This window comes from Cyprinus carpio, chromosome A15 (genome assembly GCF_018340385.1).
Source record: "Cyprinus carpio isolate SPL01 chromosome A15, ASM1834038v1, whole genome shotgun sequence".
Taxonomy (NCBI): Eukaryota; Metazoa; Chordata; class Actinopteri; order Cypriniformes; family Cyprinidae; genus Cyprinus; species Cyprinus carpio.
In genome coordinates, this window is record NC_056586.1 from 3,001,116 (window position 1) to 3,023,484 (window position 22,369).

At 36.4% G+C, this 22,369-nt stretch overlaps 1 protein-coding gene and 1 long non-coding RNA gene across 2 annotated transcripts; one reads left to right on the top strand and one right to left on the bottom strand.

Moving 5' to 3' along the window:
* Positions 1–349: 349 nt before the first annotated feature.
* LOC109059503 (cullin-3-like) lies at positions 350–18,911 on the bottom strand. The gene is given in 17 exon segments (XM_042770769.1): positions 350–1,422; positions 1,624–1,769; positions 3,778–3,964; positions 4,315–4,446; positions 4,522–4,618; positions 4,754–4,878; positions 5,011–5,118; positions 5,201–5,268; positions 5,271–5,370; positions 6,381–6,557; positions 6,649–6,794; positions 7,752–7,980; positions 8,578–8,692; positions 10,129–10,289; positions 12,381–12,494; positions 16,067–16,264; positions 18,637–18,911. Coding segments are annotated over 17 exon segments (2,298 nt in total). The 5' UTR covers positions 18,700–18,911; the 3' UTR covers positions 350–1,290.
* A 1,645-nt stretch (positions 18,912–20,556) lies between these two features.
* Positions 20,557–22,031, top strand: LOC109093551. The gene is made up of 4 exons (XR_006161714.1): positions 20,557–20,847; positions 21,485–21,556; positions 21,735–21,787; positions 21,914–22,031. It is a non-coding gene; the product is annotated as an uncharacterized LOC109093551 (long non-coding RNA).
* Positions 22,032–22,369: the final 338 nt, after the last annotated feature.

Sequence of the window (22,369 nt, forward strand, 5' to 3'; positions counted from 1 at the left end):
GCCATTTTGGAATAGTACGCAGATGGTATACAATCTTCTGTGTCAGCCGCGCTGCACCGATGGTCATGCCGGGGACATTCACCATAGTGTCCACTAGAAGACACAGTGCAAGTTCCCATTCGAAAGGACCAAACCTCATTGGATCTGTTGTATCAAGCATGTTGGAGCTGTCATTTACCATATCTAATGTGCTCTATGTATGTACATTGTTCAATGTTTATATGAGAATAAAAAGAATTACAAAACAGCTGAAAGTTCAGTTGATATGAATAATGTCAAGCTGCTTTTACTGCTTGAGATTTGATGTCCAACCTACCAGGATCCTCCGTTGGGAAAATCAGAACAAGACACAGTCTGACCCAAAACGGCCAATCCTTTTATTGTTGTTTTTTTGTTTTCTCTGTATTTTTCTACATTTAATGATGAAAACAAGGCCCTGTACAGTTCACTTCAGCATTGAGTACAATAACAATTATTTTACAATTTATACACATTGAAATATAATAATGCTGAAAACACAAACTGTGCCCCATCCCCGGTTTAAACTGCTTTCAAAGGACCCTTCAAAATAAAAGGCTTTTAAGTCATCTTTTACAATTGGCCATGTTAGACATGAAACAAACATCAAAAAAAAAAAAAAAAAAAAAAAAAAAAAAAAAAAAAAAGGCAAGGGAACACCAGCCATACAGAGAGAAAAGACAGCCAAACCACCTTATTATATGCTGTGTAAGTGTTACTCCAACTGTCTTCAGTAAAAGCATGCTTTGAACCTCTCTGTCACTCAGATACATTTGACAGTCTTACAGGTAAAGCACTGATGGCGAGAACCTGTACATCCAATAATGTGCCGCAGACACAAACACACTTACACAGATATAAGAAAATATCTCACAAGGTATTTCATGATATGAATGGTCGTAATGAGACCCAGTGCTGCGAAATCGTGTGGCTTACGGTTTTAATTTGATTGTTGGGTTGTGAGGACACACACAGACACACACACACACACACACACACACAAATCACTTCTCTCACAGAGACCAAGACCTTCTGTAAAAGTGTTGAATCCAGTGGAAATCCTTGTGGGAATCGAAAAGAAAAATTTAAAACAAGTTCATTAGAAGATGAGAGGTTTCTTCTCAGTTTATTCCCAGTACGAATGACAACAAAGGCAAAAAGGGCATAAAATAAAATAACATCCCATGTGAGGTGTGTAACACAGTCCCAAAACAATATTCGCACTCTCACTCTCACTCGCTCTCTCATGCCAGATTTAATTGCGCTCGTAGTTCATGCTACGTATGTGTACACTTTGCGATCTTCTGGTGTTCTTGCCAAGTATTCTCTCTCTATAAGTCCTTCAATACGCTTTTTAATGACCACGGGACTGGGGAGGAATCGCGCCTTCAGCTGCTGGGTTACCTAAAGACAAAAACACGCATAATCAAACTGAAGCTCTATAAACAACTGTCCAAAGAAACAGGAAGAAATATTTTCTACTTTACATTCTCCATAAACATCAGCAACATCTGTTCAACACTGTTATTGTGTGGCTGAACATTTTTTACACGTTTAAACAGATGAACATATATTATATTTCCACAGTAAAATGAGTCTCCACACCTCTGCTACTAGAACATTGTGCTGCATCTTCTTTCTGGACTTCATGATCCGAACGATGGCCGCCTCAATCTCGTGTTTCCTGTCATCATCCACTTTCTGTCGCGTCTCCTTCCTCTCAGGGTCCGATTCTCCCTGTTTGGCTGCAACTGCAGGGATGAGACACACACACACAGGTTAGCGTAAAACACTTTCCAAATGATTAGCCAGCAGATCTGTAGTAAAGAGGCATGGACGTAGGTCTATATGATGCTGTATGAAATTGTGGTTTATAATGATACACATTATCCTGAATTACTGTATTTGTGAGGAAGACCACACTACAGACTCATTAAATGACATTTACAGGGGATGAGCGAAACGTGCAAAAATGTAACAGTCTTACAGTTTTGGTCTTTTAACAGTATTTATTAATAATGGGATGCCCAAATATGGATTTTCAATGCCAATATGAAAAACAATTAACAGATGGTTATAGCCAATGCTGAATCTAATAAATTTGCCACTTTACAGGTTTTAAGGAGTGAAATTTAAGCACTTTTCTAGCACTTTCCAGCAGTGGCAGCCCATGATAATAAAAATTGTCATGTGCTAATGGTCATATGTTATAAGAACCGCCTGTTTAAGAGCTCATCCGATCATCAAATAAATAAGCCATGCTTCCAGACAGGAAAAAAATACAGTGATTAAAAGCTCATTATTCAGAAGTAAAGTATATGCAAACACCTCTCAGAAATAAAAGTTTACAATGGTTTACATGAACGGGAAAGCATAGCTAATATATTTGTGTGTTCTTGTTTCAGGGTATCTGCAGGATTTTTAAGCTCAGATTTAAGACTTTTTAAGACCTGTGGAAATAAAATGAATACCATATGAGCAGGGTGGGGCAATGTTTATGGTAACATATTAAACTGTATAATGACTGTAAACATCATGACTTACAGTTCAGATATAGATTTTCACAAAAACAAACTGTTTTATAAAATGATAAACTTTATATTTCAGCCTTAAAACCATTTTTAAGAAAATGGATGAGTCCAAATTACCAATTGTTCTATTAACTTAAACAACTATCAATCAATTATTATATTAACATAAATATATTTTACTTTCTTAATTGTTTATATTTGTATAATACATTATCTTTTTGTCAATCCACCAGTTCACATTTACAACTCATATTTGGAGCGTAATAATATGGTTTGATTTTCTCAATGGTCTGCACAAAAATAGCGGCATATTGAAAATGCAAATTCATTCTCTGCCAGCAGGTGTCACTTTCTGAACGGCAGAAATATAGCGGCTTCCCTGGTAACGGCTGACTATGAAAGGTGCAGCGCTCATATTTATTCAATGAAATCACCATCTTTTGAAGTTTAATCGTCACATTAAGCCGCAATCCTTGTATTTCTGTCCCTAAATTTTACTAATTTATTGTAATTTAAATCCAAAGTAATGCAACACAAAAGCATAGTGTTAGAAAATGTACAATTTTAAATAAATAAAAACAAGAACAATGTAAGGTGTTAACTGCTGTCTCTGAAAAAGGTCCATTACCAAAATATACAGAGTTAAAGAAGAAATAAGTATCAAAGGAATAATCATTTAGAATTTTAAATAATGTTAAATAAAGGTACTTGTAACAAAAATAGCCAATAAATTGTTCTTTAACACCAAAATCAAAAGTGAATATGCACCAGGCTGAAAAAAAAAAAACCTAATTCACACTTGAACGTTAGAGGGAGCAATGTGAACATGAGAAGCTACATTCTTGATCTCAGAAGAACAGGATGCTGGAGAAGCAAGTTCTGCAGTCTTCAGGAAGCCATCTTTTATTATATATTTTTCCTATCTTAAAAAGAACTGTATGTGTGAGAAAAAGTAATCCAATGCAAAGAGAATAAGATGTAAATGTAAAAGCTGTGATTTGAACCTGTAGCATGATTTTCGTAGGATCATGTGACGATGAAAGTAATAGAGTTTTGCCATTACAATAACAAATACAATTTTAAAATGTATTAAAATAGAAAAAAGTTATTACACTGTTATTAAAAGTATTTGGAAGATGAATGCTAAATTGCATTTGTATGGGTTTTCATCATTGCCAAACATGTGTCTTGGCTTAAGTTCTAGAGCGTCGGTCAAGCTGACCGTTACCTGTTTGAATCTTGACTCTGTGCAGTCTGGAGGTGAACTGGTCATTGACAGTGAAGACGTGGCCGCTCTCGATCTCTTTAGACTTGGGTTCTTTGGTGAGGACTCGCTGTGTGGGCTTTCCACAGGCCAGAGACTGCAGCGCCCGCACCAGCTCTCTCTCCGGGATATCCGTCTCCTGCTGGATCTCCTGCCAAGAGCAAGAGGAAAACAACACGGACATGTGGGAGAAGTACAGCAATGCCATTTTAATACAATGCACAGGATGATTACTAAGTACTATGACTGAAGGCCAGTACAACTGATGCCTATTCTGTTCCAATGCGCATATATATGTATATATATATATATATATATATATATATATATATATATATTTTTTTTTTTTTTTTTTTTTTTTTTTTTTTCAATTTCTTTTTTTTTTTTTTTTAATTGTAGCCATTGTACACTCAAAAAAGTACAAAAGCTGTCATTTGGGTGGGTACCTTTAAGAAAGGTACACCTTTGATGACTTTACCAAATGTGGCACGAGTGCAGTACCTCGAATGTGGATTTCTCTCGGTTGTTGAAAAGCATGAGGATCGTCATCTGGAATGTGGAAACCTGCAGGATGTGTTTCCTGGCATTAGAGCCTGTGACCTGAGCCCCGCCGACCATATCCGAGCCATCCTCCTGAAGAAGACGCAAATCACAGTTTAAGATTGTAAGATAAGTAAATTCTTTTGACAGTTTGTGACGGCTTGTTACCTTTTTGACCGGCCCGTAGAAAGTGGCGTTGAGGTCTGCTGAACCCATGTGATGCTGCAATGTGAGCTGCCTACCGCTGTGCTTGGCCAAATAAAATCTGCAATCAAAGAGTCAAGAGTGGCTGTGAGCGCATGCACAAAACCTCAGGAGGGACTCTGGAAGTCAAAGTTCTTCCCAAATGAGTTTACATAAAAACTGGAACTAAACTACAGTGAAATACAGCAATCAACACCTTCTAAAGACCTCGAAAGCATGTCTTGGTGAAGGGGGGATGCTACACTTGGGAGTCGCTGACTGGGTCGGCCAGTATCCCGTCGTTAGCACCCTCACTGTGAGGTCGACACCACCTAAAGACACCTAAGAAGAAACCACAATCAAACACCATTCAAACGGTCCACTCTAATCGCTACACAGTCTAACTCTTGAGATATGCAGCAGTATCGGAGGTGACAAAAGATTTATTCTGGTTGAGTACCATCTGCACCTCACCCCTGTCGTCGTAAGATGCTGCCGAAACTCATCCATGGTTGTGTTTGAGATGCTCATGTCCCTGAACATGCCTTCCAGTTTAGATGTGAACTGACAGCCGCACTCCGTCTGTGGAAGGAGAAACGTCATGTGAGACACACACAGTGTTAGGGCACACCGAGCCTCCACTCTGTACAGCAGCAGATCTTGCCTTTAGCTTCGAGATCATGTTTTTCTCGGAGTCGTCAGACACGCTCTTGTTGGTGAGCAGTCTTCTGCCAGGTGCTGCTTGTAGTAGCGCTCGAACACGTCCTTCTCCTGCATGAACCTGAACAGCACCATGGCTTTATCCAAGATCGACTCCACCTCCTGCTCCGTCAGCTAAAAGAGAGACAAACCACAGACACACACCTTCGATCAACAACTGAATTCATTATATACTCTTTTTAAAATGTAACATTGGACACGTTTTAAAAATGGTGTATGGAATATTCAGGAATGTTTTGAGTTTTAACTACTAATAATGTTTAATACATTAACACATCCTTCCTTATCTCTCATCCATAGTCTACACTAAAAGACTGATTTTAGGAATAGCGTTGCATGAACAAACAGAAGAACAGAACTCATCGAATCCGCTGAAAGTGTTATCAGCAGAATTAACTGACACCAATATTTATGGATATTTAAGGTAATCGGTTAAAGGGATAGTTCACCCAAAAATGAAAATTAGCCCATGATTTACTCACTCTCAGGGCATCCTAGGTGTATCTGACATTCCTCTTCCAGACGAACACAATCGTAGTTATATTTAAAACTGTCCTGGCTCTTTAAGCTGTATAATGGCAGTGAATGGTGCCCCTGTTTTTGAAGCCTAAAAACTGCATCCATCCATCATAAAACTACTCCACATGGCTCCGGGGTGTTAATAAACGCAATTTTAAATATAACTGCGATTGTGTTTGTCTGAAAGACGAATGTCAGATATGCATAGGATGCCCTGAGCATGAGTAAAGCATGAGCTAATTTTCATTTTTGGGTGACCTATCCCTTTAACCTAGCTATGCAGTTGTGTTTGTTTTTAATATCCAAACGTTAGTTATAAGAAGAAGAAAAATAAAAAACTTTTGCATATGTGATGCACATCTCCCCTGAAAGCACCTTGAGTAAAACAGCTCTATATTTAACGTAGTGCATTAGAAAGACCTGAAACAGAAGTGATGTGACCTGTTTAACAGAGCACGGAAGTTTGTTGCACATAATCCGCATTAAGAGTTGATACTGCATTGCTCAAAAGAAGATTGAAAATAAATAAATATTCTTAGCTGTATTTTCTATATTGGCCCAGAGCAAAGCGTCCACTACTGGTGTGACTAGAGGAAACGACTCACTCCTTTCACTCCTTTCTTCAGCTTATCGTCAATGAAGAGCGAGAGATACTCAGGTGAACGAGAGTTGAGGTTCAAGAAATACTCAAAGTCCCCTGCAATGGTCTGCTTGAATAAACGGTCGTTGTTAAAGGACTCTTGCAAGAAGCGATCAAACCGTGACTTCAGATCTAGAAGACCCTAAAGAGAAGCAGAGAGAAAGAGGGAGGTTTGCACATAAAGGATTTCCCACATCTCGTGTGTTCTGCAAGTGAAGATATTATCCCGGTACCTGGATGTAGTCAACGGGGTTCTTGCCTTCTCCTTCCTCAGACACCAGAGCTTTGCCCTGCTCCCTCAGATAGGAGCTCATACACTCACACATGGTCTTCAGGCCGTTCGGCACTCTGCTGAACAACTTGTACATGCAGGCCAGATCTGCACACACAGACGAATATCATCGAATATCAAATCATGGAAATGTTTCCAAACCACTGATGTCGATTTTCTTCTATTTAAAGTTCACTGTAAAAGTACGGTCACATTAGCAGACTAAAAAAGTCCATTGTGAATAGTGTAGTGATGTATGAAGCACTGCTAACACAGAAATCACTTTCAATTTCAACATTACAAAACATATTCTGTTAATAATAGTCTTTTTGCGTTATACTTTTAGTCATTTTGAAATCGAATTGCCTAAACGGACTGTCTTTAGCATTTTTTTATTTATATTTTATATTTCTGAACATATAGGATGTTTAAGGCAAGTTTGTACAATCGAATTGCCTAAACGGACTGTCTTTAGCATTTTTTTATTTATATTTTATATTTCTGTTTTACATTTTACACCATGTTGAAGTTCATGTGTGCAAACTTTAACCAGATGGTTTTGTAAGTTTTTAATAAAGAGAATGTTATTTGAATAACGTTGTGGTATATTTTTAAGTTGACTAGCTAAACATTTAAAAAAAATCTAAATCGTTATCTTGAATCTGCTAAATATTCTACAAAACTGACTGACCTGAACACTCCCGAGCACACAGAATACTACTGAAATGTTGATCTACAGTGACGTAGACTATGTATATTAAGAGCATGCAGTCCGCAAAAGAATATGATGAGTTAAGAGTCACCAGGTAAAGTGAAATAAATCAGACAACATTTCTGTATTTGCAGGCTGCATGGAAAAACAAACCTACTGCACCTCAATTTACATTAAAAATAATAGAATCTGTATTTACAACATTTTTTAGAGTACTAAGGCCCATTAAAATATAGCCAGTTTCAAGTGTTTTAATAAATAATCCTTCTGAAGTCTGAATGCTCAATCTTCTGATTCCACTAAGCTACACTACTGATGCAAAACAAGCGTAATGATAGATGAGGACAGCGCACCTTCTGTCTTCCCATTCTTGAGCATGTGCACCAGGCCCGAGTTCTCCATCTCTACGATGGTCTTCATGTGTTTGGAGATCAGCTCCCTCTCCACCACCTTCACAATCGGCTCCTCCGTGGTTTTATCCAGACAGTGTATCACTCGCTCTATTTCCTCGTTTATCCGTGCCTCAACTTTCTTTATGTACACGCTCGCACTGTTCTCGGCTAAAAACTTTTGACTTTCCATCTGAAAAATATTATAAAAATTAAAGAAATCAATTTGGTTAAACCATAATGAGAAACGAGCAAAACAACAACAGAAACCTAAAGAAAACATCACATTAATGAACTAATAAAAAATTCAGTCATTATTTACACCCATGTCATTCTATCTAAACCGCGTTTCAAAAATATTTTGGAGGATTCTTCACATAAAAGTCTGGTCTCTTCAACATTCAGTTCAATTCAATTCAATTCAGTGGTAGTCTCTTCAGGTGTAGTTTTTCTTTAAATGTCTCCTTCCCACTATGGACTACTTCTATGGTGCTTTTACAGCGATTCTTTACTGTGAACCTAATCATTGTATATATAAAAAAAAAAAGTTTAAAAAAATAAAAAACCAAATTCTTATCAATAAAAGAAAGAAAGAAAGAGAAATCACAGTGTACAGGTTTGGAACAACATAACAGTTAGTTATTGATACCACTGATAAGCAGTTTCAGATTTTCATTTTTAGGTCGGCTTTGACTATAAAATGCTAATATACACATTCACTGTGATACAAAATACAAAGCAGCTGATAGAGAAATAGAAATGCAATAAAGTGTAATCTTGCTTTACCAACCTGAAAGAATTCAGCAGACATTTCTAAGAAGGGGGCCTCGAAATCCTCTTCATAAACGGATCGTCCTTCCAAGCCCAAAATCATCAACATCTGACAAGCATTACGAATGGCACCCCTGAACGAAGACAAACACTTACTACAATACACACCAAGAAAACTGCAGTTTCTTTTCCCTTTACATTTAATGAGCAGCTCTGGGGGTTATGAAAAGCAGCAAATCAGTTTTATTTGTTTATGCTTTTTTACATTTCTACTTTTCTGTTTGTGACTTTATGTCCTTAAAAAGAAATTTAAAGTCATAATTTTTTTTTAAATTATATTAAATGCTATAGCAAACATCTTCGTAATCATATTAAGAGGTTTTAAATTTGGAGATGGAAAACATTATTTGCGATACAGCCTAATGTGATTAATAAACTTCAAAAGACTAATTTCATTAAATAGATACGAGCGCTTCACATTATAAAGTAAAAATGCAGTGCTGTTGCGTGCTCTACAGACTTACGGTTTCAGAACAGTTTGACAATCAATGTGCATTTATGCCAATAGACTGCGTATAATCTACAGCTTATGAATTATGACAATGGTTACTTTATGGTGTTTTTATTGTAATGTGAAGTAGACTATCATAAGAGTGCACATTTTATCTCCCTCATCTTTCTGAATGAGCAGCCGGCAACAGTACAGCATAGACATTTCAAAATAAGAGTCCCGTGTATTTTGGGTAAATTTGGGCATTCGTATTAAATAGCATAAAGTTTTCTCCATAGTTACGCAACGGTACGTGGCTTTGAATTTGAATGCAGTATAATATTAGAGGCTTGTATTTTAATATTTATTGTATTAAAATCTTAATTATCTCAGAAATATGTTCATGTTTAATTATTTATGTTCCTGCATAATTACATAAATACATATGTATATGCATATTAGGTAAATCACCGGCATCGGCAGTGGCAGCACACCCACCTTAAGGATTTCTGATCAAGTAGATTTATGTTAATGTTTAAATCCTTTGGTATGTTTTTATATTTACTTATATACTTAACTTATGTTTAAATATTATCTGTGCTGTTGTTTTGAATCCCAAATGTGGAATTTGATTTTATTTTTTGAATCATGTAGCATAATATTTATTATATATCCAAATATAAGCTTTATATGAAAATGCATTTTGCTTCCCTCTCTATCCATCAACTCTGCTCTGACTCTCAAAAGTCAAAAATGAACAGACTGAGAAAGCATTCTGGGCAACAGAACAGAAAAAGGAAAAGGGGAAATGAGAAAGACTGAATTAAACTAAAGAGAACAGTGTCCAAGCAGATAAAGAAAGATCAGTCTAGGCTTAATTTAGCTATACATTACTAATGAGGCTCATAATATAAATCACAGGATATGAATGTGTGAACACTAGCAAAGGTAGGGTTTGACAGATTAAAAACAAAAAAGTGTTTGCATGCCAACAGAAATGGCCATATTATGATGACTCGCAGAGGGTTTTCTGCATGGTGTATATGTGCGACGCTACTAAAACAAAGCAAAGACACCCACCTGTCCACCACCTCTCCTTTCCTCTCACGGGCAATCATGTCGAGTAAGGTCTGCCGCAGATGGTCCCGAATGCAGCCGTAACGAACCACCTGGTCTCTGAAGATGATGAGACCTAGATTATAGACGTTCTCTACGTTATTCTGCTGAACATACACCCGGTCCTGTGCCAAGACAGAAGAGCAGACAGAGAGAGAAGAATGAAGCTCATAAAGGAGATAACGCTCTTCTTCTCCAAGCAATCATCTATTTGGTTGGAAACATAATACACAACTATCCAGAAGAAACAAGTGAAGTATATTTGAATTCCCTTAAAGAAATACCAGTGCTTGGAATGACAAAAGAAAAGCTAAAGTACTGGCTCTCCATAGAGCGTAATATAACACTTGATGGTAACTTTTCGGTTAGTTTAATCAAAATACATGCATGCATACCCGTATTAATTTCTTTCTTGTGCTGAACGCAAAAGATGATTTTCTGGGTAACCAAACAGATGCTGTTCCCCATTAATTTTGATAGAAGGAAAAAAAATACTATGGAAGTCACTGGAATGACTTTGAATGCCTAGAAATCTGTGTTGACACTGACAGAAGACGTTACCATTTTTGTTTGACAGGTAATAATTTTCTTGGCCGATTCCGATTTCTTGTTTCGTGATCTGCAGATTCCGATTTTCTTTCTAAGAACTGAACTATGATTCATATACAAACCAAAATTGACTTTTCTTCAAAGCTAAATTTTATTTTCATAATAAAAAAAAAATATTAATATTACAATGTTTTCCCAAGTTACAGGATCTTCTCTCACTTAAACAACTCTCAAAAAATAAAAATGCTCTGTGACTGGAAAGAAGTAGAAATAACAATTAACTGAAAATGAGTTGCTTTATAAAACAAAACAACTTTATAAGTTGACCCTTTTCTCTTTTTTACTTGTCTTACAAAAGTCAAAAGATCCTATGAATGAACAAAACTGAAGTGTACAATACTCTTCCAAATAATAATAGTGCAGTAAGTGGGTAATAAATGTTGCCAGCATATGTATAGGCAACATGCTACTTGAGCATTAATGGCAAGTGTTTCCCCCGTGGTTTATTTTAGCCTTACAAGTTTCACAAATAGCAAACTTAGTGTCTTCTTCACTCACAGTAAAAAACTTCCACGCCAACGACATGTTTGCAGTAGGGCTGGATTTTGACACAAATTTCAATTAGATTACCAATTCGATTCAATTCAATATCGATTATTTTGGATATATATCAGGTACAGTACTTGACATATTTTCTCAAGGAAAAGAAATCTCATCTAATGCTGTAAGATATACATGAGTCATTTGGTACTGCATTATTATAATACTGAAGGTTAAAACTGACTGATTTCTAAGATATAGCATACAACTGTTAAAATTACACAATGAAGTTTTTAAAATAATAAAGTTACAATTGCATAATAATATTTCTACTTCAATTCGTATTTTTAAAATATAAAAATTTAAATGGTGGCTGTCAAAAAATTATGGATTTATTCAAAGATAAATTAAACATAAGAACAGTAAAAATTATAATGAATATGTTATATAGTGCACATATTTAGCAAAATACCCCTCTCTACAGTTTATTTTTCTATCTGATTAATGAGTTAACAGTCACCGAATATGTTTGTGTCTGAGGTCAATGTGACGTTACGCGACACTGTTTACAAGCTGTTATACTGACGTCTTTGCACGGCTGACACACTGATTGAGAGATTACATGAGACAGGATATGGATTGTAAAAACTTACCTTTGGTGGTTTAATCATGACTCATGTTTATTTTGAGCTGAAGCTATTAATGTGGAGGGTATGATCAGTTCACGTGCGTGCTCGCACTCATGCAGAAGCAGAAAACTGGCTGATTTCGATCCCCGGCCAATCGATCGGTGCATCTCTAATTTTAAGTGTGCAAAATATTATTTGAACCAAAATATCTGTTGCGTTCCAAAGAAGAAAGCCATATATTTTTGAAATGACGGGTGAGAGAATGATGAAAGAATTAGTATTTTTGGGTGAACTATCCCTTTAATGCTCCCCTGCTGAAAGATGCAGACACACACTGACCTCCAATTCTCCCACAACTATATAAATGAGAATTACAACTGCAACTGAATGATTGAGGTATAGCAACACAGTGATGCATTGCAAGCCCTGTTACAAACTTCCACTCACAAAGAGGAGCACAGAGACAAAATCCAGCCAACATACAATGAAAGGACCCACCATGTACATCAAGATGTCTCTGATCATCACCATAGCCGTCTGGTGGTCATTCCAGGCTTGATTCAGTGTTTGCAGGAAGTTGTTATTCAGGGAGTTTAACACATCCTCTCGTACCTTTAAACAGACAAAAACTGGACATAAGTACAGGATAAACGAGGCTGCATGCTACATCATATCAAGCCAGCAGTACAATGAACATCAGAACTCAAACCACTCATTTCATTAAACCAACACCACTTTACAGATTTTCATCTGAATGAATGGAGGTTAACGCGTCTGTGATGACCAACACAGACAAGACATTCACCACCAATGCAAGTTTTTTCTCCTAATCTCTGTTTTGTTAAGAGACAGTGAATAGCAGGAAAAATATGGAAGCGGCTCTCTTGTCTCTGTACTATTGTACTACAGGTAGGCCTACATGTCAGAAGAAAAAAAATCTGATGCTGTGTAAACTTCACTGAAAACCCTTTAATTTGTTCCACTACTATAACATATAAAAGGTTAAAACTAATAACGGAACTCAAACTATTATATTCACCTGGTATTTATTTTCAGATATAATGACAACACTCAAATGAAACTGTTTTATACAAACGTTTCAACTGAACATAAAAACTTCTTGTCTTTATGTCTGATGTATTCAAACATGTCCTCTCTAGATGTTTTCTTTTCTAGCTAACTAGCCAACTGTGGACACTGCATAACTTTCTTGAGGTAAATGTAACGTTAAGTGACTTTCTGTTCACAAGCTGTTTTAATCGTTGAAACTACTGAAACACATCACATGAGACACCTCAGTAAGTGTACTCTCTCTCAACATACCTTCTGCTATTCGTTCATGTCTATTTCACACTTATTAAAGTGAAAGAGATGAAGCCATCTGTCCCGCCACATTTAAGAGCATCAAAATGGCATTTATTGTTTGATTTTCATGATTAAACAGGCCAAATTTGAAAGTGGAGACGTTTTGTTTTTTATCAGAATGTTTGCTAAGGTGAAAAACCATGAACCAGGAAACCCTGGCTTTAACTTCAGGTGAGAAACAAGAACCTGCAATAACAACGCTGTTTTTAAGAGCCATTAAAGTCAGACTGCATTAAAACATTATTGCATTATTATTACCTAAATTCAACATTAGAGACACTTTCTTCATATATAGTCACATGCAGTCTGACGTGTTTTTCTGTCCTCTTTTGATCGGCAGGATATAATTGGCTCTGATCATCAGCTGATTTAAACGGATGTCAGATAGTGCCGATAATTGCTTTCATCAGCCGATACATTGGTGCACCCCGATCTGAAACTGACCGTAGGTGCACAACTTTCTAAGAGTGAGTTTGCATTTTCATTCAGCCAATCTGCCTTTGTTTGCATTCGTCTAAACAGACAATCTGAGCAAATATTTTGTGCTGAACATTCATGTTGGTACAAACTGGTCTTTACTATAATCTCCTCCAAGCATTACTTTCTACCCCCTTTTTCCACTGAACTGGTTTCAGATCTTCCTGTAGCTTAAACAGTAGGTCTTTTCTTTAATTTAATCTAATCATTACTTTCTACCCCCCTTTTTCCACTGAACTGTAAAACCTGACAAGTTAGGTTTACTCAAACGCGTTTGAGGAAACCAATTGCCTTAAACCATTTAAGTTTTTAAACTAACACACTGTAAACACCCGACAAGTAACGTAACTCAAACCTTTTGTGTAAACAAATATCCTTAAAAAACATGACAAGTTGGGTTTACTCAAGAACCGTTTGAGGACAAAACCGATTGCCTTAAAACCATTTAAGTTTTAAAACTAAACAGTTATGAGTACTCTGAACTTATTCAGTTGAGTTCACTGAAAGAAGATATACATTGCAATTAAATAATAATTAAGTGATTAATTGAGTGATAATTGTGAATAGTGAAGTGAGTGATGGAACAGCTGCTGTTAACAAAAACAGAATTACTGAAGAAAAGAGAAACACAAGAACTACAACTGACTTCAGACACAGCTCTTAGATAAAAATAAACTGAAATAAAATACATTAAATCTCTCAAGATTTTCTGATTAAACAACCCCACAAACAGCATCACCAGCTCCACTTATTAATAACCAGACTGACTTTATTTCTGTCAGACCGTCTACAGAAGATCTGATTGAGAATTAACTAAGGTTTAGATGTTGATTTATGTTTTCATTTAAAGTAGTAACCATGTTAGAGATCAGATGTTTGCTTTAGGGGGCTCTTGACCCTTGATTTCTGTCTTAGTTTTTTTTCTTTGGCTGTGTAACTATTTGTTGTGACTCAAAAGCCCAGAGAAAATATCATCAGGTGTTATACACACACACTCACACTCTTAGAAGCTGCTTTTATCCAAAGCAACTTACAGTGCAATCAGGTTGCATTTTTTTTTTATGTGACCTGTACCACCAAGCTGTGGTTGTTATACTGTATATTGGTGATGACAATCACTGATTATTGAACTGTTTGGAGTCTAATCTCTAATGAAATAGGTGTTGTGTAATTAGTTGGATTGATTACAGTGAAAGTGATTGTAAGAGCCAGTGGTTCTGTGATAATCATTTAATATAAAGAACTTTTCCAAACAGTTCTGTTTTCTGGTGGTGTCACTTAGTCACACACAGACATCAGCATATGAACCTCAACAATGATGACCATAAAAAAAAAAAAAAAAAAAAAAAACAATGCAGGAGAGCATGCTGGGAGCCATGATGAGTTTTGTACTACAATAGTACCCAGCATGCATTGCAGCTTGTTGGTTTTTTTTTTTTTTTTTCGTAACCATTGTTGAGGTTCATATTCTGACTATTGATGTCTATGTGTGACTATTGACACCATAGAAAGACCAAAACTGTTTGGAAAGGCCTTTATATTAACTGAATATGAAAGAACCACTGACTTTTTGAATTGCTTTTATTGTAATCAACTGAACTAACTGTAGAACACCTATTTAGTAAGATTTTGAACTCTGAATAGCTCCATAATTGATAATTATCATTACCAATATGCTATATAAAAACCAATACCTGATCATATTTTCTCTGGGTTTTTTGAGTTATAACAAACATGTTTCAAAAACACATGGTTACAACGTCCCAAAAAAAATAATCTAAGACAGAAGTCAAGGGTCAAGAGCCCAACTAAAGCAAACACTGATCTCTAACATGGTTACTTCAAATGAAACAATAAATCAACATTCATCAAATGTTAACCATAAATCAACATCTAAATCTAGTTAATTCTCAACCAGATCTTCTGTAGACAGTCTGACAGAAATAAAGTCGTCTATGGTCTACTAATGTGGAGCTGGTGGTGCTGTTACTTTGTTAACAGCACGCTGTTCATCACTAATGCTCAATCAGCACTTAATTAATCACTTGAGTACATAATTGCAAAGTTTTTAAAACTTACATGGTTTAAGTAAAGGCAATCTGTTTACTCAAACGGTTTGAGTTACTGTGACTTGTCAGGTTTTACAGTGTAGAGCACTGCATTAGCATCGTCAAGTTCACATGATATAATTAACAGTGTAAATCAGGAGAACGAAGCATGTCAAGTTGATATAATTCTCAGGGAACACATGAAGCATGTGACGTATTGTTTCTCGTGCCAGATCCAGTACCGGACTCTTCTCTTCTGTGGAGAAGAGGCACGCGGAGACGTCTGGCTCTTACTTTGTTGATGAGATGTTCTGTGACCACCTCCCTGAGGCCCGTGTAGAGCTTCTCTCCGTGCTTGTGCAGGACCATGGTGTAGGCGTTCCTGTAGAGCTCCTCGAAGCTCAGCCCACTGTTGTTCTTCCTCTGAATCTCCTGGATGGCATTTTTCAAGAGGTCCCAGATGTTGTTGACATACTTCTCGTCCATGGTCATCTGAGATTAAACAGAGAGAAGGGGAAACCATTAGAGGAGAAAAAGTGATACATGAAGCTACCAACTGTTTGACACAATGAAGGTTACCCGAATGTTATCTATTTACCGCAGCATCTGTACATATGTGCTTACAGAAGCAGCAACTTCCTCTTAAAGGGATAAGAAAATCAAAATCCCGTCATCATTTACTCCCCCTTATGTTGATCCAAACCTGTATGAATTTCTTTCTTCTGTCGAACACAAAAGAAGATACACTGTAACCAAACGGCTGACGGTAGCCGCTGACTTCTATAGTTCTCCATACTATGAAACTCAACGGCTTCCAGCAGCTGTTTGGTTACCAACATTCTTCAAAACATCTTTTTATGTCCCGCAAAAAAGAAAGTCAGTCATACAGGTTTGGAACAGCATCAGGGTGAGTAAATGATGATAAAATGAACTGTCCCTTCAAGGCTGTTCACACCAAAACCAAACAACTGTAAGGGTAACAACACAGAATATCAGAATTAGGGCTGTGCAAAAAATCAAATGTGATTTTCATGCGCATCTCCTCAGTAAAGGCGCTCCTGTAATTAGTAGTATATCTCCAGCACGTGCGTTAAGATCAGGGTTGCCAGGTTTTCACAACAAATCCTGCCCAATTGCTTCTCAAAACTAGTCCAATTGCGTTTCGTTCTGGGTGATAAAAATACACGTTTTTTGTCAGGGTTGCCTTGGTTAAATTCACATTTTAGGGGCTAAATATCACATTATTGGTATTGGGGTCGCTTCAACCCGCGAACATGAAAAACAACCACAGACTTGGCAACACTGGTTGGCATTTACTACACAGAGCCGTAGTTCACTGACAATCTACACAAAATCAATTTTAAAATCGCAGGCGATTCTTTGTCGATTTTGAAAGTGATTTTGTGTAGCTTGTCGGTGAACTACGGCTCTGTGTAGTAAATGCCGCTCCACCTGAACCAGTGTTGCCAAGTCTGCGGTTGTTTTTCATGTCTGTGGGTTGAAGCGACCCCAATACCAATAACGTGATATTTAGCCCCTAAAATGTGAATATTACCAAGGCAACCCTGGCAAAAAAATTTATATTTTATCCCCGGGATGCAATTTTTATCGGGGAACCTCCTGGAAATGCGATTGGGCTAGTTTTGGACTAGATTTTAGAAGCAACTGGGCAGGATTTGTTGTGAAAACCTGGCAACCCTGATCTTAACGCACATGCTGGAGATATACTACTAATTACAGGACGAGATGCACATGAAAATCACATTCGATTTTTTGCACAGCCCTAGTCAGAATCATTTTTAGTTTTTTTTTCCAGCTAATATACAACAAAACCAATCAAAACAGAATCCATCCTGCTTTAAAGAGCTCAAGCATTTAAAGCAGCAGATGACAAAACACGTGGAATAAACAATGTTATTGTGCATTGGTGTGGATGCTAATAGTTATCTCTTGGTGTGAACAGGCCTTTACTGTGGCTCATTATAATGTTGAACTGCAAACAGATTATAATATTAATCTAACCTAAATTAGACATTACACTGAGCCATGCTGAAAAACAAAATGTAGATGTGATTGCATGACAATATGAAATAACAGATCATGTGGCATTTATCTTAAAGAAAGATGACATTGTAGTTTACTGTATCCATAGGATATGAAGGGGGACTCTGTGTAGTCCATATCTGCTTGACATTAAACTGTCAAGAAAATCATGTGAACATGCAGCTCTAACATGATTCAGAACAAGAGCTGCCTGATGTCAGGAATGATTCATCACTTTCTCACACTCCCGATTCTCTCTGGTCGTGATTTGTCAGCTCAAAGCCCTCTGGTTTTACAGTATATTCCCCGTTTAGATCAGGCCCGCGGTGTGTATCCACATCTAAACTCTCGGGCAGTATTCGTGCTGCTGGACTCGTTTCCAACGTGTCACGTCATGCGCGTGTGACGTAAACATGCAAACGGTACATGCGTGACGCTAAACGACCTCCTGTAAACACCGTTAACGTTACTAGAACATATGTTTTGATTAGTGACCGATTTACTGTTGATTGTATGTGCTCACTGAGGGAACCGCTGCAGTGAAATCAGTGTATTTGGTTGGGCATTTATTTGTGATCATCTGCTGCTGTTAAACAGGTTAGCCAGCTAACATTAGTAACCTTAATCAACTTGACGTAAAAGCAACGCAAAGCTCCTAAACCTAGACCAAACTGACACTCCTATCATGATTGTTATTTGCTTATTTGTGGGATTTGGGGAAACACGGACGCGGTGTAAAGGGATTTGTCCGCACAGGCCTGTCCGCTCGGATCCCCGGAGCTCGAGTGACGCTCTCGCCGGCTCGGAGCGCTCATACTCACGGGAAAGGCTCGTATCCTCATCTTGGTGTCTTTTTTAGTCCCCCCTTTGCTGAGATTTGACATGTCTGGCTTATTCCCCGCCGTTGTCTCCTTTCACATGAAAGTCTTCTCTGACAGAAGACGGGGAGCACGTATAAAGAGGCAGCGCTGAGCCCCCGCTTGTCCTTCTTTATGAGTCTCACTCCTCGGACTTGTTGACAGGCGCTTCGCGTTCAGCTACTTTTCGGGCTCCTAGAGATGGCGGACGCGAGAATCACACAGACTCCGAGGAAACTCTCGCGAGATCTTACAAAATCTTAACTATGCGGACGCGAGAATCTCACAGACTTTAACGGCGGATCGCAGACAAATAAATCTTAACTATACTGCAGACTGTTGAATATAGTCAGCCTCGAATACTTTAGAAACGAGTGATTTGATTAATAGCTGTATTGCTGATGAAGTAAATGTTATTGGCTGGTTTTATTGGCTATTCTCTTGACGTTTAAATATATTTTGAAATTTAATTACATTTTGTCTATTATTTCTGCTATACAAATATAATTATTCCCCTAAGCAATAGCTATTAAATTAATTAATAACATGTCTTTTATATGAACACAAATGACTGTAATTGGCCCACACAGAGCTAAGTACCAAGTATCACGTGACAATCTGTTTATTTATTTATTTATTTATTGTAATCTTTAGAACAACGAACATTCTAGGGCAATAACAAAAATAACACAAAAAATACAATAATAAGCAAAAACAATAATAACAAATTAATAGTAAAAGTAAGGAAAGTATACAATTATTCAAAGGAACCATTTTTTTCGCTTTGTTATTTCTTGTTTCTTTTAATGTGTGCAAGTAGTGACCTATTTCTATATTAAAATGACTAAAATTATTATTATTTTTTTCTTTTTCATTGGCCAGAATTATTCATAGGCTATATTTTAAATAAATTCACAATATATCGAATTTCGAAATCAACAGTATACTAATACATAAAATACACATCATTTCTTTGAGTTGCAAATCAGTCTTAATTTAAATGACTTAAAATTGGCTTTTGAATCATCGTAGTGCAAATAAATTACAACGCTTAAATGTTATAGAATAATTAAATATAATTCATCTACCAAGGCTCCCATTAAGCCGTCAGGCCAAAAATAAACTAATGACACCACAATAAATTAGATTTTTTCATAATTATTATAAAATACATTTAATTTTTTTTTTTTTTATTGAGAAAATAAAATATTTTAGGTATGGAGGTGTTGAGAGACCCGCGGCCCAATACAGACAATAAGCTATCATGAAAAATAAATAATAAAAATGAAATCATAATCAACCTTCTTTATCTCCTCTAAACACAAACACAGAAACTTTAAACAAAAGGGCATGTCTTCCTACAGTCTAGCACATCTTAAACTGTTTGATCAACACTGTCAGATGGAACCGCACAGAAGGAGTCTCATCTTTTGGTCTGTGACTGTCAGCCGAGCCCTGAACCTCCAGTAACCGCTGACAGGCGGCGCCACAAACTCAATGAGAACACAAAATAAGAACATAAAATAAAAGTGAATTGATATTAGGCTACCGATAATTCTTTGTTCATTTATACATATATACATATCATTCAAAAGTTTGTGGTTGGTAAGATTTTTTCGTCACTTATGCTCACTAAGGGACTTAGGAAATACAAATATAAAAAACAGTATTATTGTGAAATTATATTACAATTTGTTTTCTTTGTGAATACATTGTAAAATATCATTTATTCCTGTGATACCAAGCTGAAATTTCAGCATCATTACTCAAGTCTTCAGTCTCTTCAGAAATCATTCTGATATGCTGGTTTTGCGCTGGATTTTTTTTTTTTTTTTTTTTTTTAAATATATATTAATAAATAATTTTTATGTTTTTTTTTATTTTTTAATTTTCTACAAACAGATTTTGGGCAGTGAGGCATGTCACACGCTGTCATTCATGTTGTCGTGCTGCTTCTGTTAACCCTCAGAGGACATTTCAGGTACCTGTTTGGGACTCCAGAGACAGTTTTGTAAATCTGTATTCATTGGAATTCTTGTTTATTGCTGGATGGAGCAGTATTATTTATTTATTATCATTTACTGAGCATGATGATCAAGGAGGTGAATGGTTGATCCATGGAATATAGAAAATAGACAATATTTCAGCTTTAAGGAAAACAACCTGACAGAAATAGTAAGAAAATTGCATTTTTATTTTTATTTTTTTAATTATTATTATTTAACTAAATGTTATGTATGGTATATATTTTGCTTTATTTAATTTTTATTGGTGTGTATAGAGCTGAGTGCATGAATAACCTAAATGTATAATATTTCACTGATCATCCTCACTGTACAATGCGTAATTCAAAATACAGAGAAAATACCTGTCAAAAATCAGTAAGGAACATTTTTTCATATTACAGTACATTGGACCTACGGACCTATTTAGAGTGCTGTTTACAAAAGTTTTACATCATCCCCTTGGCTTTTAATAGCTGTGTATGATTCCCTCAGTTGTCCTTATATAAAAATAAAATACCTGTCCCAACCTGATATTATGACAAATTTGTGAAAAAATGGCCGAATATGAAATTGCTAGTTGAAGACAAATCATTCAAATTTAAGACGTTTTTGAGTTAATTGTTTGAAACCAACATACAAAACCACTTGTAGAGAAATAGACACATTGTGTAAGAGAACTTTTGACTTACAAAAGTGACAACTAGCCTTATATCTTATGTTATTCTTATGTTATTATTGTAAATGTTAATTCAATCTTCAGTAGCTACAAATCATCAAATGTCTAAATGGGTTCACCTCTTGTCCAGTATGGATTCATCAACACATCTGAAGTCTCTAGTGATTGACAGATTTGGAGAAGAGACGTGGGACAAACTCAGGTGAGCTTCCATAACACTGAATTACTTGATTATTTTACACACATTTTCCAAGAGTATTATACTATATATATATATATATATATATATATATATATATATATATATATATATATATATATATATATATATACTCAGGAAGTAATCAGATTTTCTAGTTGACAGCGTTCTAATGCTGTAGGTATCATCGGAGCTGTAGCCAGAGACTTCTTCAACATCAAGTCATCTGATGAGGTCTGACTCGTTATCAGCAACATTCATACATTTTCCTGAGATGGATTTTAGAGTAAACATAGTTTGAAATTTTGTATTTCTAGGTGTTTGTATTGGGGATTAATTAGATTTTTCTTTCCACCTCAGGTAAAACTTTAAGTGCATTTGAGCCTGCGTATCCAGATAACCTGTGCATCTATCTGAAGACATTTTGCAATGCCTTCTTTTTTCCATGTTGTGTTTGATGAAGAAGTAAGGGGTGATTGAGGACATTGTTTCTTCAAACAAAGTATTTGAAATCATTACATTCACTGCATATTTAAAAATGTTGTGACAGTTATGTTGAGGAATTGAGCGAGAGAACTAACCCCTCTGCTTACAGATAGTTTTTTTAAATTATTAGTGTCATTTCAGATTTGTAAATGATTTGACAGACATACCTTTCTCCTCAGGTTAGATATGCGGGGGTGACTATTCAGAGAATCGTGCCAGGCTTACAGAGCTGCTGCGGCCAGCTGGATCAATATTTCACCATCCAGCATCACAGGTGACTTTCAACATCTGCAGCATCCACAAGTTCATTAATAGCCATTTTGTTTTGCG